The following is an 18,588-nucleotide window of genomic DNA, read 5'->3' on the forward strand; positions in this document are numbered from 1 at the left end:
TTTTGGGGGATAGATCCTTCATGACATAGGGGCAGTAATCCACAGAGGCCTAGTAAAGTCAGTGGAGAAACAGTGCTTCAGGGACTGGGGTTACACACACACACACACACACACACATACACATTTATCACCTCCTGTATGTATATATTGCTCGTCAGTGCTGAACTCAAGAGTCTCATTCAAAATATGCCCCTTATAGGATTTGTTGTGGTTTATTTGTTGTTTTTGTTGTTGCTTGTTTTGTAGTTAAAATAATGATTTAAAATTTTTATTTGAAGATTTGAGGAGCTAATGAGAAAATGAGATTTGTGGTTATAAAAAGAAAACCCAGAAAGACAATGTGTGACTGAAGACTTTTAAAGAGTCAATATTGCCAGCTGAGCTCTTTGTGAATAGGCTGAAAGTAAAGTGCTATCAGCCAAGAGGTTTAATGAAGTCCCACTACAGAATTTAACAAGAGAATGATTTGTGAGCATGGCTTCCTCTCCTAACTGTTCTGATCCAGTGGCATAAATAGGATGCCGAGCTCCACTCCTGCTGGCTTTTTATGCTATTTGATTTGATTGAGACCCAGCAGCATTTTGGCCTATGATTCTTTTCCTTTTTTTTTTTTTTTTTTTTTTTTTGTAGGAAAGATAAAGTAAAGAACTTCTTGTGTTCTTATAGCCTTTCAGAAATAGCCATTTTAACCCTAATGACTGTTGAAGATGTGACATTCTCTTAGATTTCTTTCATTTACTCATGAAGGTTTTGTGTTGCTTTCAGTTATTTCAAACTGATATAAATCTTAAAAATTAATCAAAAGAAAAGGCATTCTCCACATAGCCTTCCTACAGAGAATTTGAAATACTCTCTTAATGTTTTTCCTGCCACGCAAGTATTTGAAGAAATAAGTTGAGCAGTCAGGTACAAGAAATAATTGATACATAAGATGATAGTGTTACAAATAATGACACAGCACCACACTAGTAAATAGCACTGGGTCTTCCATTATGTTCTTAGCTTTACCGTGATTTATTCATCTACATAACAGTGGGTAAGGCTTTCTTATCTCTCAGTTACATAGATGTATAACTTGAGCAGATGTCATTAGCAGCCTACATTCTGAAATAATGACATAACATGGACATATGTAATTGAGTTATGTGAATCTACACAATCTGAATTACTCAGCCTGGGAATGAAATGTGGGAAAAGAAATTCGTTTTTTCTTCTAGCCATTAATAGGTAGCTCATTTTAAAACAAATTCATTGCCAACAATCTCGGTAACTTTAAGACTTGAAATTATTTTGTGATATTGTGTATCACTGAATGTAAAAGAATTAATTCTAAGTTAATGCACATTGATGTATTATTCTGTTTTATCTAGAATTGTTAGGACATAAAGCAATTGAGATAATTCGTTGTTTAAGAAAGAATAAATCATAAAGAGAATAATTTTAGACTATTTGACATTAAGGGCACCTTTTCCTTACGATAAACCTTGGATGAATTAAATATGAAATATAGGAGTTCCCATTGTGGCGCAGCGGAAGCGAATCCGACTAGTAACCATGAGGTTGTGGGTTCGATTCCTGGCCTTGCATTTTAAAAATGCAAGATAATTGAAAAGTAGTCTTTTTATGCATCCATAATGTATCAAATTTTATTGTTTGCCATCATTTTAAGTATTTTATAGGTACACACAGAATTAATACTTATGCTGAACAGTATTCATCCTTATAGATTCACAAATCATTCCAATATATTCCAAACATTAGAATCATCATGAAAATAGTTATACTTTACAATAGGAAGCAGCTGGTGTCCTTTGAATGTTATTTCAATTTAAAAATATAACATGCTGCATTTTATTTTTAAAAAGATCCTGTATTAATTGGAAGTTACTACTTTATAATATCTTACCTAAAACTCACAAAGCTGATTAAAATGTCCTGAGTGATTAAATTTGCTTCTAAAGTGTTATTCTCAGGACTTGATAAATAATGTGTCAGTATAAACACGCCTTTAGAAAATACTAAAATAAGTATAAGACAAAATATAGCTGAGTAAATGCTTTATAACAGAATTATGAGGGTAGAAAATCTATAAATGGTTTTTAAAGTTATCTTTAGCTGTAGGACATTTATTTTGTGTGGTCGATGTTATTAGGAGAAAATTTAGAGCATTGCACAATTAAAACTGATGGATATGGCCATTTTACAAAGGTGCTTTTAAAAAGTAATTTATGGATGATAGAATAGTCATTTTAGACAGTGTTCATTTTAGGTCATTATTAAAGAAGTGAGGTATGTGCTTGTATTTTTTTCTTAGGCTTTTGATTCCCCCTAAATGTACTAAACTATTAAATATAAATGACAATAAGTAATTTTGGCCTGATTCTTGAAATAATGTTAAGTTATGTAATTTCTGTGCTGAATTGTTGAGAATTTGAATGTTAGACATAGATGGGGGCTTACAAATCATTTGCTTTTTACAGATGAGAAAACTGAGGTCAGAGATGTCTTTATAATGTATAGCAAACTGTAACTGTAAACATATATTTGATACTTGATCTATGAACTTTTGGGGGTTTTTGTTTGTTTTTTTGGGCCGCACTTGTGGCACATCGAAGTCCCCAGGCTAGGTCTCGAATCGGAACTGCACCTGCCAGCCTGTGCCACAGCCACAGCAATGCCAGATCTGAGCCCCATCTGCAACCTACACCACAGCTCATCCTTAACCCCCTGAGTGAGGCCAGAGATCAAACCCACATCCTTATGGGTACTGCTAGGTTTGTTATCCACTGAGCCACAACAGGAACTCCTATGAACTTGTTTTTATTTGTTTTTTGTTTTACAATTCACATATGAATGTGATCATTTGCCTCTCTCTGTCCGACTTATTTCACTTAGCATAATACCCTGAAGGTCCATGGGAGGATTTTCTTCTTTTATAGCTGAATATTATTCCATTGTGTGTATTTAGTTAATGAACATTTCTTTATTCATTCCTCCATTGATGGACAGTTAGATTTTTTTCTATGTCTTGGCTATTGTAAATAATGCTGCAGTGAACATCAGGGTACATATGTATTTTTGAATTAGTGTTTTGATTTTCTTTGGATGAATACCCAGGAGTAGAATTTCTGGTTCATATGGTAGTTCTATTTTTAATTTTTTGAAAGAAACTTCATACGGTTTTCCATAGTGGCCGCACCAATTTACATTCCTTCCAACAGTGCGTGATGGTTTCTTTTTCTCCAAACCTTGCCAACATTTCTTATTTTTTGTCTTTTTAATAATAGCCATTCTAGGAATTCCCACTGTGGCTCAGTGGTAACAAACCTGATTAGTATCCATGAGGAAGTGGGTTCAACCCCTGGCCTCGCTCAGTGGGTTGGGGATCCGGCCTTGTCGTGAGCTGTGGTGTAGGTCGCAGACGTGGCTCGGATCCCACATTGCTATGGCTGTGGTGTAGGCCAGCAACTACAGCTCCAATTCAGCCCCTAACCTGGGAACCTATTTATTCCGCAGGCATGGCCCCAAAAAGCAAAAAAAAAAAAAAAAAACCATTCTAACAGATGTAAGGTAGTATCTCATTCTGGTTTTGATTTGCATTTCCCTGATGGTTAGTGATGACCATCTTTTCTCTTTTGTTTTATTTTGTTTTGCTTCCTTTTTTTTAAATTGAGAGTGCAACCTGTCTCTCTCAATCATCTCTATATTTCCAGAGCCCATTGCCTGAACATAGGAGCTCAAAAATATTTGTGGAAAGAATTAACTTTTGAGGTTCCGGTTGAACCTCCACATCTCTCAGAATTTCTGTGATAAATGTGGCCAGATAGTTTCTGCTTGTATACTTCCAGTGATGGGAAACCCCTCCACCTCTTATGGGCACCTCATTCCATCTCGGGGCATCTCTGCCACCTCCATTTGCCCCACCACCAAAGGCAGCCCATTTCATCTTGGCACAGGCTCTGCCATCTCCATTTGCCATGCCTTTCCCTCTGAATCTGGGGCCACAAGGAACCAACCTATGCACCTGACAGCTTTTCCAATAACTGACGTTGGTCCTTCTGCTCCCTTCTCACACCTGGCTTCCTCAGCCATTATCCCTGATTCTCAGGCCCATCAAATTCATGATACTCTCGTAGTACAGCCAACACATTGATTTCCACCTGGAGCTGAAAGACCAAGAAATGAAGGCTGGCCCCCAGGAGTGTTAAGAATGGGGCAAAGTGGGGCCATGCCCATTCTTACTCTGGGTTAGTGGGTTTCAAAGCATTTGTTTTTAACAGCAGCCCCACCACTACACTTCATTTTGATGTTAAATCTTATTTTGTACTTTGTCAAAGTGATTTTTGAAAATGGGCTATGCTGTACGAAGTGGCATGAAAGTGAGGAATCTCAATCTCTTGGCCTTGTTTTCAGTCTGCTTCCCCAAGGCAGCTCTGAACACCTCCTCAGAAATCATTTCTACACATTCCACCTCAAAGACATTTCAGTTTAGATAACAAATCATGATGTTGACTGACACCCTGCTTATGGATAGAAAAACTCTGGGACTTCTTTTAAGTATATGAATAACAGATGAAAACAAGCTCTCATAATAAGTTCAGTAACAAAAGAGAAGAGAAAGAAACAGAAATGCCCCTGGCTTTACACTCTCCCTTTGTCCCATCTTGTGTTAACCACTGCAGATAAACAACTTAGTGTATGAGCATCTTGTCATGTGCCTTTTGGTCTTCTGTATTCCTCTTTGGAAAAATTCAGATCCTCTGCCCATTTTAAAAATCACACTGTTCAGTCTTGTGCTGTTGAGTTATACGAGTTTCTTATATATTTTGGATATTAACCCCTTATCAGAAATTTTCAAGTATTTCTCTTATTCAGTAGGTTACCTTTTCATCTTATTGGAGATTTCCTTTGCAAATAATTTCTCCTTGAAAGTCATTATGTTTAGGTCATGGAGCCAAAAAACCTTAGAATCAAATTTACATTGGAATAAGGTTTAACAGTTCTTTAAAAAAATTTTAAACAAACAAGTCATGCAATTTAGTAAAAAAGGACAAGGATTTTAAGAGCTGGATAGACCTGAAACCCATTGTCCATGTCTTACCTGATGTGTGACCTTAAGAAAATTATTTAACCTTCACTTTCTCCCTTTGCAAAATTGGCATATTGAACTCTTGTTTATAGAGTTGCTGGAAGGGTTTCTGGTGCATGATCTGACATGGAGTTAGTTAGCTAACATCGATGGCTCCTTATTAAACTGAGATATAGAAAGCTTATGTGATTTATGTAGGGGAGATTGTATTAATTTTGGAGAGGATCTTGATCCAAGGTTGTTTAACTGTCAGTTGAGTAATTTTATCATTATTCCATCATATACCTTAGCTCTAGACCCTCCATGAATTATGTCATTTGAAGATAAGCATTCTAGATTTTCAACTAAACAGATTCTTGAGCACTTTTTATATATAGAACAATATGCTGGACACTGTGAAGGAGGCACAGATAATAAGACATGGAGCCTGGCTTCATGGAGCTTAATATAGCCTATTGAAAAAGACAGCTAACATACAAATGTCTACAGTATTAGCAGAAAGTAAAAAGTGAATTGTAAAGATATGGCTGGGATGGAGAAGGTGCTTTCAGCTGGGCAATTGGGACATTATTGTCATTTGTTCACAGATATTTACAACATGAGTGATGTCCTCAACATGATAAGCTCTAGAGAAATGATGGCAAACAAAATTATTAAATACCTGCCCTCATGGAGCTTATACGCTAGTCTGAGGGAGAGATAGAGAGATTTATAGAATAATCACACAAATGTGTGTTTTAAAACTTACCATGAGTGTTCTAGGAGAAAAGTTAAGGTTGCTATGAGAACATATAGCATTCTGAAAAGATTTAGTATCAAATTTGGAGGTAGCTCCTTGAAGAAGTACTTTTTTTTTTTTTTTTTTTTTGAGCTGAGAGTTAAGGTGAATAGGCTCTAAAAAGGGGTCGATCTCAGGGTACAGCATTTTTTTTTTGTCTTTTTGCCATTTCTAGGGCCTCTCCCGCAGCATATGGAGATTCCCAGGCTAGGGGTCCAATTGGAGCTGTAGCCGCCAGCCTACACCATGGCCACAGCAACCCGAGATCTGAGCTGCAGCCTACACCACAGCTCATGGCAACGCTGGGTTGTTAACCAACTGAGCAAGGCCAGGGATCGAACTCGCAACCTTGTGGTTCCTAGTCGGATTCATTAACCACTGAGCCACGGCAGGAACTCCTCAGGGTACAGCATTAACAGAACTGGAACTAAGATGGAGCAAGGTGGAGTCAAGGATGAGAAGACCTATGGACTAAGTTAGGGAGGTGGGGGAGGAGAAGGGCAAAGACAAAGAGTTATGTCACAAGGCCATGTCAAGGATTTTGCTTTCTATTTCAAGAGCAATGGGACCATACTGAAGGGTTTTAAGCAAAAATTTTACTATAATCAGATTTTAGTTGAGGTTAGTTTTCAGTCATTTTCAGCTAAAAAAGCAAGACAGTAGCTCAGATAAGCCCTGTTGGATAACTTGTCCAGAGTGGTGACAATAGAAATAGAAAGAGGTAGATGGGTGGAGAAATAGCTATGAAGTAAAAACCTATGGAATTTGGTAATGAGTTGTGTATCTCTAAGAAGAGGGAGAGAGAAGGATCTGACTTCTGACATTCTAAATAGATTTAGGGACTCTTACCACCCAAATTATGGTCCTGAGATCCTATGTCAAGTGGCTTACACATTATCCTAGATTGCTGGGTAGCTGCACTTCAGTCTCAGATTCTTCAGCAGGCAAATAACTAAGTTGCACTACTTAATAACTACTTTTGGGGACAGTGGGAACATTTTTAGAAGCAGAAGGAAAAGAGGAAGAACATTAACTTTTCTGAATACCTGTGATGTGTCAGGCATAGTTCAAGGTATTTTGTGCAGATAATAAGTTTTCACAGTCCTGGCTCTGTTGACATTTCGGGTTGGCTTATTCTTTGGTGTGAAAAGCTGTCTTGTGCATTGCAGGATGTTGATCAGCATCCCTGACCTCTGCCCGTAGATGCCAGAAGCATCCCCACCTCAGTTGTGACAACCAGAATTGTCTCCAGAACCATAGATCTACAGAATAGAGTGAAATATTTGAGTGGAGGGGAAAAGTTCATAGTATTTTATGTATCCATTAAATATATTCTAAAAATGCCCCTCTTAATGACTCTATTTTTTATGTCTGAAAGGTTGAAAGACATGACAGGCTTTTATGTTAAACTTAATCTTTTCCCTAAAAAGAAATCATACCTAGTATTAAAATACCACGAAGGTTTTTAATTGTTGGAGATATTGTCATTCATGAGCATCTATGCGTATAATTTCTCTGGTGTGATAGTGGCTGGGTTTTTGTTGGTTCAAATGTAGATAGATAGCTTCACTATTTGAAAATTTGCATGTTCCTTAGTTTTAATAAAAATGTGTTTCTTCTCAGAAAAATCTTGTAACTCACTACTTTACTCCATTCATATTCTTCTGGAATGTGGTATTTACAGTTCCAATCTGTCAGATTTGTTAATTGAGTCCAGCTATTCAAAAAGCACTATTCATGAGAATGAAAAAAAAAAAAAAAACTCATCAATTTAAGGATTCACTAGAATTTAGCTACTAATAATAAAAATGATTATCCATGAATCAGCAGAAGAGTTCCATAGTCAGTATAATTTCATTTGTAGCCCAAGAAAGAAAGTTGGTCTCTGCTATTTGCTAGTAGGTTTAGTCCTACTGTTGATAAATTCACTTAACTACGAAATATTCTATAGGGTCATTTTGGAGTTTAGAATACTTAAATTATTTTAGATCCAAATACTGTGATGGTCTTCTGTCATTACATTAAAAATAATTGTCCAGGAGTTCCGGTTGTGGTGCAGGGGAAACGAACCTGACCAGGAACCATGAGGTTGCGGTTTTGATCCCTGGCCTTGCTCAGCGGGTTAAGGATCTGGCGTTGCCATCACCTGTGGTATAGGTCGAAGACGTGGCTCGGATCTGGCGTTGCTGTGCCTCTGGTGCTTGGACCCCTAGCCTGGGAACTTCCATATGCTGTGGGTGTGGCCCTAAAAAGGACAAAAAAGACAAAAAAATTTAAAAAAAAAAATTGTCTGGCCCATTGCTAACAGTGGAGAATCTTAATACTTTGTCTAATCTGTAAGAGTAAACTCAAATGTATTTGCCATTATGCTTCAAAAATTGAGATCTCAGTGTAAAAATATCGAAATGATAATTTTAATGTTGTGCCTAATCATGCATATGTTTTCCACTTTTGGAATTTTCTGATGTTTCCCAGATTTATCATGTGAGCTACTTGTATAAGGTACTTCATCAATTTAAGGTAATATTAACTGAAAAGAATATTCTATGGGACATCTTCTAGTAGAGCATATACTTGTATATTCATAATCTGAAGAAAAAATATTAGGGGCAGAAGGATATTTCTGTTGTTCTGCTTTGCCTCTGAATTTCCAAAGTCTTAAAATCACAGCGTAAAAATCACTTCAAGAGCAAACTATTCTATTTCTGTACCAGACAGGGTTATATAACTAAACTGCTTTGGCCAAATGGAAATAAATCCCATTTTTAAAGACCTCTGGAGACATCACAGTTGGCAACCAATTCATGGTTCAGTGACCTTTACTGTTAACTGCTTCTCTTCTATACTTTTCCTAAGTTGTTCATGTCATTAGTTAGGCCCATTATCTTTCTCTTCTGGCCTAAGTTAGTTATCAGGACTGGCTGGTCCCTGTATTTATTAGACATAATCTGAAGACTTCTTAAGTGTCTGAGAGCTAACTTATTTCCTCAAACCAAAAAAAAAAAAAAAAGGTCTCTTCCCCCAGCTTCTGTATAATTTTTTTCAAGCATTTATCATCTTTGTGACTCATGTCTGCTGAATATGACAGGCAGATAGAAGAAATGAGTCTTTTCTTTCTCCCTCCCTTCCTAGGATATTTCTTTCCTTTCGGCTTTGTTTCTTTTCTCTCTTAGCTTCTTCCCTTATCCATACCTAAAGATTATTGTCTGAACAATGTGCATATCAAACCGATTGAATGATTTGGAGCCCTTTGATGGCACATTCACAGGAAGAAGAAAATCTCTTATTCTAAGTGTGTGTATGTGTGTATTTTGTGTGAGAGAGAAACAGTTCTTTTATCTAAAAACTCTTAGTTAAGTATATAATATTTGCATATCTCCAAATATTTTAAAGAAAGCTATCCTTTTTCTCCTTTAGACATAAAAGGGAACCAGAGTTGTATAATTATATAATTATATGTATTATATGAGTGTGTGTGTATGTATATTAGAGAGAGAGAGAGACTATCTTAACTCCCCTTCTTCCCTCACCCAACCCCAAGAAATTAAAATCTAGGTGAAAACAGTATGCTTCTAGACAAACTCATCTTTGTAGCAGATTCTCTAATACCTCACTGCTTTCTAAACTCCCTCCAATATAAAGAAATTTAAAGCTGTTCCTGGAGATGGATTGTAATCTGCACAGTGTTTCAATGTTAAAAAAAAAGTAAACTATTAAGGATTTTTTCTCTTAAAAGTATGTATTTATTTTTAAAAGTAATTTTTACCTTCCTATTTGACGTATTTACCTTGAATAGTGTTTTTTATTAAAATGCACATCAAAAGAATATTATTTTATTCAGTTTGTAATGAGTTCAAGAGAAGAAATGAGTAAAATTGGTTCACCCTTAAGAATTGATTGAATTACCTTTTTTCCTAAAAAGGTGAACTTTTTAATGGGTTTTAAGTCTGTTTCTTCTCACCTGTTAGTTTCCCATGTCTTTTTAAAAATTTTAGCCCAAGATTCTTTAAAGATTTTTAATGCCATGAAGAATTCTCTAAAACTATTTTTATGTGTAGGTAGTAATGACTAGGTTTAATAGTTTATGGCACTTTAATTGTAAAATAAAATAGATTCTTTGTCCTATTGCAAATAGTTCTCCCCAAATTGATTAATTAGTAGAAACATTTGTACAAACTTGGATTTAGTCAAAAGACCTGGAAGGCAGTCTTTGGTTAGTCACCTGTGACCTTGAGAAAGTGATTTAACAATTTAGTTACTCTGTTTTCTCATGCAAAAAGGACAGGGTTAGATTGATAAGTTCTTAGGTCACTTCCAGAGCTAACATTTTATAGTTTTATTGTTTTATTAGAGAGGGAGACAGACAGGCCTTTCCTCTTTCTTAGGAAGAAAGGAGAGTTGAGATAGAGGTGCTCCCAGCCTTTAAAGCAGGAAAGAAGAGAAGTTGAGAAGAGTTAGATGGAGGGTAGGAGTGAAGCTGCCCATAAACCGGGAGCTTTAGAGGATAGTGAATGAAGAGGATCCAAATGACTCTGCTTTTCTCTGACTCTTTCTGGACTTACCAAACAGACAGTAATGGGCACTGTCTGTTTTGTAGAAAGTCTCGGCTTTCCGGATGAAAAAAATATTCCTTTGACCTGACCCTATGAGAAATACAAAGGAATCGGAAATCTGGGGAAAATGTAGAGACATTTCTATCATTTATCATTTATCTCTGGAAGATAAAGTTTAGGATGATAATTTTCTTTAAATGAATAAAAGGATTTTATTCAGAAGACATAAATGGCATTTATATGTTTACTGAAACTAGAACAAATGAAACTGTGACAGGCAGGTTTTCATTTAGATAAGAAGAATCATTTCCTGGTAATTACGTTTGTTAAAAGCTTAAATGATCATTCAAGATAGGGTCGCCTGAAAAACCTCTCATGTTTTAGGAGCTTCTGTGTTAAATGATGTCTTAGATAACTTTTAGGATATTTAATAGACTATAAAATATTTTACAGTCATTTGTCATTGATGTGATATGCAAATACCCTAGCCAAACATTCTAAAAACACTGGACTTTAATTAAAAGATGCACGTCCTATGGCTCCATTGCTGGTAAAAAACTGTAAGGGAAAAGTTTAAATAGGTTGCTTCTCAGTAATTTTTTTTTTTTTTTTTTTTTTTTTTTTTGGTTTCTAGCATCTTAAATATTTTTGAAACCGTTTAAGGAATTTTAAATCCCTGAAAATATACGACTAGAAACTATTTAGAAATCATTCCTCTGGTCTCTTGACTTCAAATATGGCTGGATTTTAACTGCATCAGTCTAATCAGATCAAATGTATTTTCAGAGATTACCAAAAAAATAATTTTATGACTTTTTGTTTTCTCAAAGCAAAGTTCTGTTGCTATAGTTATCAGATTCTCTCTCTTGTAGTTTCTGAACATTTCTTCCTGTCATTTAAAAAAAGTCATCTTTAAGGTTTTAAGCAAATTCCTGTCATTTAAAAAAAAGTCATCTTTAAGGTTTAAGCAAGTTCCATCCTCTCTGTGTTTTCAAATCTGGATAGCATAGCTATTGATGCTATGGTAAACATTATGCCTGAGTAAATGAGAATATACTATATATATGTATAGTTTTTCGTGCCCGCATGAATGAAAAATTATGCTGAAGGTTTTTGCTTTGGAGTGAAAAATAAAGACAATTTATTTCACTCATGCTGAAGGGAACATTTGAATTAAAATGTGCTTCTGAATTACCTTTAAATTTTGCATGTGTGGTTAACAGTAGGCAAGAGAACTTCTCTCTCCATTTTAAAACTACTGTTTCACAGTAGCAGTGGTTGGCATAGTTCATTTATTTCAAGTATGGGAATGTATATCAAGTCTAATTAATTGTGATTGCTGAAAGACGTGGACATTATTTATCTGAGTAAAATGTATTGTGGGTGTCTCCTGGGCTATTCTGAAAAAGCTCTGAGTTTGACAGTAATTATCTTTGTTTCTAAAAGAACAAAACAAAACAGTCGCTTTCCAGTATTTTAAATCAATCTGTATCACTTGCATTTTCTATGTTAAAATGCCCAGTGTTTCAGCATTGAAAACAGGTAATGTGATTATGACTTTATTAAATAGTTATAAAGGTTTCTCTGTTTCCACAATGTGTTTACATTTTTCCTATGTGCCTTCTCAATTAAAAATATGCAAGAATTCAAATATAACACCTTTTATTAACTGTGCCACAGCCTATGTTCATGAACCAGCAGCACCTGGGTGCTTGTTAGAAATGCAAAATCCAGAGTTCCCATTGTGGCGCAGCAGAAACAAATCCAACTAGGAACCACGAGGTTGGGTTCGATTCCTGGCCTCTTTCAGTGCGTTAAGGATCCAGCATTGCCGTGAGGTGTAGTATAGGTCACAGACTTGGCTTGGATCTGGTGTGGCTGTGGCTGTGGCCTAGGCCGGCAGCTGCAGCTCCGATTAGACCCCTAGCCTAGGAACTTCCCTGTGCTGGGGGTGTGGCCCTAAAAAGACAAAACAAAAAAGAAAAGAAATGCAAATCCTCAGTTACACTCCTGACCTATACAATCATGACAGATTATAACTGGTTCATTCTTACACTGATTCAAGTATGAGTATGAGAAGCATGGGTGTAATATAATATCATTGGCAGCATGAACTTTTAAAAATTACTCTGTGGAGTTACACAATTTAACACTTCTTTGTCTTTGATTAAGATGCATGATTTCTATTCTGTGTAGCATTAGCAGTTAAGATTTATAATATTTTCTCTAAACGCATAGTTATCTAACCCTGTCATCTGGTAGCAAAATGCGAAGTCTTTGAAAAGTGCTTTATAATTTTGTAGCTATCATCATTATAGCTCTGCCACTTAATCAATGTAGAGGTGTTAAGATTCATTTCTATTTTTCTTAAATTATTTATGGTGATACTGGAGATGCTACAGATATTCATTCATGGACAGTATGGGCCATGTATCCAAATATTAATGTGTTCTTCATTTTATTTTTAAAGAAAGATCATTGTTAAGTCAAATCTGAATACTTTTTTCTATTTCATTTTCTGTTTCTTTATTTTTATTTATTCCATGTTTTCTTTTTTGTTTTGTTTTAGTTGGGTCTGGTAAGTTGACATTTTATTGGCCATCTTCTAATCATCGTGTCACTGTGACTGGAACTTCTCTTCCCCTTTCCATCCATACCCTTCCATGTCCTTCAACCAATCAGCCTCCATGTTTCACTTGTCATTGGCCACAAAGACAGACTGCACAGAATAAAGTCTGCAGGAAGTATGGGTAACTTGACAAAGAGTAAAGGTAATGGGGTTGCTAACTTTATGTCTTATTAAATGATGTGTGCTCTGCATCCTTTTATCTCGTTTTAGATTAAAAGCGATAAAATAAGCAAAAGCGCTATATATTAATTATTTTTTCAGTTTATATATCACAAGATAAACAAATGAACAAAAATAGGTGCCCAGAAAACAGTTTGGGTCTGGGGAGGTTCAAAGTATATCTATGAATTCATGTCTCTCTATCTGAGTTTTTGTAACTATGGTTCAATAATAGTTATTAAAAGTCCTGTTGGTGAATAACCTTGTACTTGGGGCTATTTGCACTCATTTTCATTTCTTTGTGTCAGATTCATTTCATTTTATGTAAGAAATAATCACATGATGTGTCTAAAATTTATCAGAATTTACTTTGATAAACATTGATGCTCATATAAATAAAGATTTCTAAGTACTTTCATGATTGGTACTTGGGAAGGGTACTGGAATGTATTTCAAGTCTAATTCAAACACTTTAAGGATGTTAGAACACCATTTTTGGAGAGTTTTGTATGGTGTTCCAGGGAATAATTTTGACCCCAAAAGAATCTCTCTGCTTTTTAAGTTAAATATTATAAAGATGTCATTTCATACTAATACAGATAGGAGGATAGATTTTTCAATGATGGTGATGCAATAGAGCTATTTGAAAAAAAATCTTTATATATATGTAAATGGAGATGATTAAAATTTAATAAAAACAAAAATGCAGGATAAAAACGGAGTATTTATATAATAAAATTAAATTAAATAAAAATTTATATAATTTTTACATATTATGTAATCCATATTTATAATTTTATTGATAAAATAACAAAATATGTCTAACTAGATTAGAAAGACTTTTAATAAATGGAAAAATATATCTACAACATACATGAGAAATGAATAAAATTTTAGCTTATCATTAGTTCTTAGAAATTAAAAAGTTAAGCACAGAAACAAAATATCCACAACAAATAGGATATCAATGACAAGGTAATATGAAGATAAATGTTTAACCTTACTAATGTAAAAATGTCAATGAAGAGGAGATTCTGTTCTAAGTTTGGCAAGGATATTAATGTTCAGTGTTAGTGAGGTTTGGGAGGAAAGTACTCTGAGAGATCTTCAGTTGAAATAAATTTGAATGTGATTGAGGAGAATGTTAATCTCACCACTGTTTTTAACAGGGGGAATTAGAAACAATATGAGTTCAAAGAAAATAGATTATTCAAATAATTGAAATAATTTGTATTTAGACTATTAGAGAGCCATTAAATTAATATTGTAGGAGGAGTTCCCGTCGTGGCGCAGTGGTTAACGAATCCGACTAGGAACCATGAGGTTGCGGGTTTGGTCCCTGCCCTTGCTCAGTGGGTTAACGATCCGGCGTTGCCGTGAGCTGTGGTGTAGGTTGCAGACACGGCTCGGATCCCGCGTTGCTGTGGCTCTGGCGTAGGCCAGTGGCTACAGCTCCGATTCAACCCCTAGCCTGGGAACCTCCATATGCCGCGGGAGCAGCCCAAGAAATAGCAACAACAACAACAAAAAAGACAAAAAGACAAAAAAAAAAAAAAAAAGAATATTGTAGGAGAAGATTTTAAAATAATATGGAAGTTGCCTGGCTCAGAGGGTTAAGGATCCAGCATTGTCATTGCTGTGGTGCAGGTTCAATTCCTGGCCTGGGAACTTCCACAAGTCACAGAAGTGGCCAAAACAAAATTTAAAAAAAGCAATATAGTCCAGTTTGCATGACTGAATTATAGGTCTCTTTTCTCTTTGCTTATCAAATATTCTAAATTTTCAATACTGAACAAATGTGATGTTATTAACATGCTTATGTGCTTTTTAATTATAGTACATTGAAATATTGTAGCCTTTGGAAAATATTCTATTTTATCATAAACATCAAGTAGATGCATTTGGTGATTAGTCTTCTTAATCTAAATAGGTGATGATGACAGAAGACTGATAGATGGAGGCATATTTAATCCATTTAAAATTTTTCTTAGATGTATGTCTACATCTAATAGTTAACATACATGTAGAAAAGGATTTCTTTCTAAGACATGCCTTGTGCCTGATGTCATTGTTGATGCTGGCTGGAGAATATGCCTACAAGATATAGTAAATTCATTTCCAGGCAAATATCCTGTGTGGAAGGATTGCTGCAGGATAAATGTAGTTAGCATAAGGGTTTGCATCCCTTGTTCCCACATAAGTCTTTGAGGTTTGAGGAGAGCTGGCATTTTATAAAAGAAACGTGGATTCTGGCACATGTTATTAGACATGCTTCTGAGATTTAGGAAGGAGACCACCCGAAGTTTTTACTTGTCTCAGTGATTTGAATATTTATATTTTCCTACTCAGATTCCCTGAATGTATTGGAAAGTCATATTCTCCTATTCATTTAATTAATCGTTTGGTTTTCTTTCGTTGAAACAAACCAAACTCTTCTGGATTTAGTTTATTATCCAGTCAGTCCTTCCAATTTCTTGATCTGATTTCTATGTCAATTATTTCAACCCTTAACCAAAGAATCAAATGCTCCTACGTGGATGTCTGGGGAAGAAAATCCCCAGGCAGTGATGCACATGCCTGTTATTATACCTGGATAATGGTAGTGTTTGCTAAATTCATGAGTAAACCACTCAATTATAATCAGAGTTTTAAAAAATTAGAAGCTAGAACGTCAGCATTCCCAAATTGAACCTAAACTTAATTCTCCTAACTTTGTATTTTCTTCACTATAAGTTACAGGACATGTGAAGGCATTTGACTTGATTTTTTTGGGGTCTCCTATAATTTTCTAGTCAAATGGTATAATTTCTAGTAAACCTCAATAGAAAATAAAAAGGGAGTATAGAAGAAAGCACACTAATCTAGAAGTTAGGAGATCTAATTGCTTTCTTCAGTTTTGTGACCATGCATGGTGTTTTACATATCCCCTTTTTAAAAGGGGTTTTAAAGTCCACTTTACATGCATGCATATATGTGTATACACACATGTGTAGAAGTTATACGTTTATATATTGTATATTATAAATATTTGTACATATTTCTCAGATGAAATTGACCAGAAAATATTTAGCAAGTAAAAAAAGTATCCTTTCAAATTCTCACCTTCATTAACAACAAAAAAAATCATATTCTTATGAGCAGAATGGTAGCACTTATGGGCATAATCTGCATATACTTTTTGATTCATATCTACTTTATGGAGTTATCCTAAGTGACTGACATAAGTAACTGAAAGTACTTTTAAAGAAAAAGTTGGAAATAATGGAACAGTCTTTAAAAGTGGATTATCCTGTATAAACTTAAATGTCTGGCTTGAAACATTCACTTCATTTTGAGCTGAGACAAAAAAGGAGAGTAATGAGGTGTTTTAGACAGCTGATAAGAAATGAATTTGAAAAGTGTAAACAGTAGGTAAAAAGACTTACATTCAGTGCACATTTTTTTCAAGCATAAAGGCCAACCCAAAACAAGCTTCCTTTTTTTTTATTTTTTAAAGGAATGACTCCATCAGCACACCTAATGTTTTCAGCTGCCAATGCTCTCAATGTAACTGACACAATTTTCTGACACTCTATTTACTGCTAGATGAAGTGGCCATTTAAGTCTGTCTAAATCAAACAGTTTGGACAAAGCTGGCAGTATTTATAATGTCAGGATGAGCAGATGTTTTAAATTTGCCCTCATTTCCATATATATTCTGTTTGAACATGCCCTTGCCTATGTAAATGAAGGAGGCATTCAACTCCACTATTGCTCTAAATCCATTTCTATTCGAGTAATTGGACCAAAGACTTTAAATGGTTGTAATTTGCACGGTAGTGTTTCAGGAGCATTTGAGTTAAAGTAATTTTAGGACCTGCCTACCTGAAAAGGTCCTTATGTCTATGATTAAAGTCCATATACATTTAAAAAGCTCTAAATAAGAAAAGATGCTTATTCACACAAATTTCAGGTATATGTCGAGAATAGAGTCAAATTGTAGTTCAAGAATTTTTTTTTTAATATGGAGGTTACTCTTAGCAGGTCAGGTAATTTAAAAAATACTTTTTTTTACAGAACTACACTGTTTCACTCTATAAATGTGCACTTAATTTAGCTTCAATTAAGGATGAGAATTGATACATTTTGTGTATCCATATAGTACATAATATAAAAACAACACAACACTTTGGGTATCAGCAAATTGTCTCAATTAGGACTATGCCCTCAGGCTTTTGATGCAGAGTAATTTGTTTCATCTCCTTCAGAACCTCCACATTTTGTCGTGAAACCTCGCGACCAGGTTGTTGCCTTGGGACGAACTGTAACTTTCCAGTGTGAAGCAACCGGAAATCCTCAACCAGCTATTTTCTGGAGGAGGGAGGGAAGTCAGGTATGACGTTCTAATATTTCAATCAGCAACAATGAGTGCCAGATATGTAAGAAAAAGCAACAGATTATGTAGTCATGTAGCTGTCACTTGAAGAGAGCTGAGAAGTCTTGGAGTGACCTTAACATTTCAGCAATGAAAGAAGACAAATTTTCCTGCCTTGTTTTAATTCTCAAATTTTTCCTGCCAAGTTTTGATACACAGGGTGGTATATAGAATAGCAATGGTTTATCATAAAAAATTTACCCTGATTTCCAATTCAGCCCCATTTTAAAGAAAATGACTTCTTTTTCTCAACTTAAATCAGTTAGTTATAACTTTTATTTTTCAGAGGTCTCCAATTATATGATGAAAGAGATTTATGCACATTTAGAACAAAGAGGATAACTATCCAGTGCAATTGCTCTAAAAGCTCTGGAAATTTGAAGTATCTTCTTTATGTTTATGAAAAATTGTTTTAATTTATATATATACCAATTAAAGTTTCATCAAACTATGTGAACGTTATCTTTAACATAAATGTCATGTTGGATATAGTTCACTAAGTTCTCATTCTTTAGGAACTATCATATATAATCACCATTTGCTATCAACTCCTACCCTATACATTTTATAATCCAGAATTTTCTATATACATTACAGCTAGAATATAGAGATCTGTGCTCTTAAACATTCCAACTTCACTATTGAGCCTCAGCTTATGAAAAAGGGAATTTTGAAACAATTTCATTTTAAAAATAATCGGAAACTTTAAAATAGTTTAAAAAATATAACTTATTTTTCTCCTTATCTCTTATTAATGACTTGCCGTCTTCAATAAGTGAATACATTTCCCTTTGCTTATTTCTGATACTTGTAAAAAAATTATTCTCATTCATTTTCAGTACAGTTATTCCTAATTTCTTTTATTTTTTGTTTAAATCACCTTTGAGTGTGTTTAATGATTTGTTTTTATTTTGTTCATACAAATAACACACAGATAGTTTACTGACCAAACTCACTAATCTTTTA

General features: G+C 34.8%; 1 protein-coding gene across 24 annotated transcripts in view; it reads left to right on the top strand.

The window, feature by feature from the left end:
- The window catches only part of ROBO1 (roundabout guidance receptor 1), a 1,127,179-nt gene that overhangs the window by 1,029,434 nt on the left and 79,157 nt on the right, over positions 1 to 18,588 (top strand). For all 24 annotated transcript variants that reach the window (XM_084991649.1, XM_084991648.1, XM_021071380.2 and 21 more), the window contains one exon: positions 17,456 to 17,580. In XM_084991649.1, coding sequence (XP_084847775.1) covers positions 17,456 to 17,580 — 125 coding nt within the window. The remainder of the gene's footprint in view (positions 1 to 17,455; positions 17,581 to 18,588) is intronic.

The sequence above is a fragment of the Sus scrofa genome, chromosome 13, assembly GCF_054392235.1.
Source record: "Sus scrofa isolate SSC_HxYL_T2T_F1_AM1 chromosome 13, Sscrofa_HxYL_maternal_Yorkshire_Landrace_v2.0, whole genome shotgun sequence".
Taxonomy (NCBI): Eukaryota; Metazoa; Chordata; class Mammalia; order Artiodactyla; family Suidae; genus Sus; species Sus scrofa.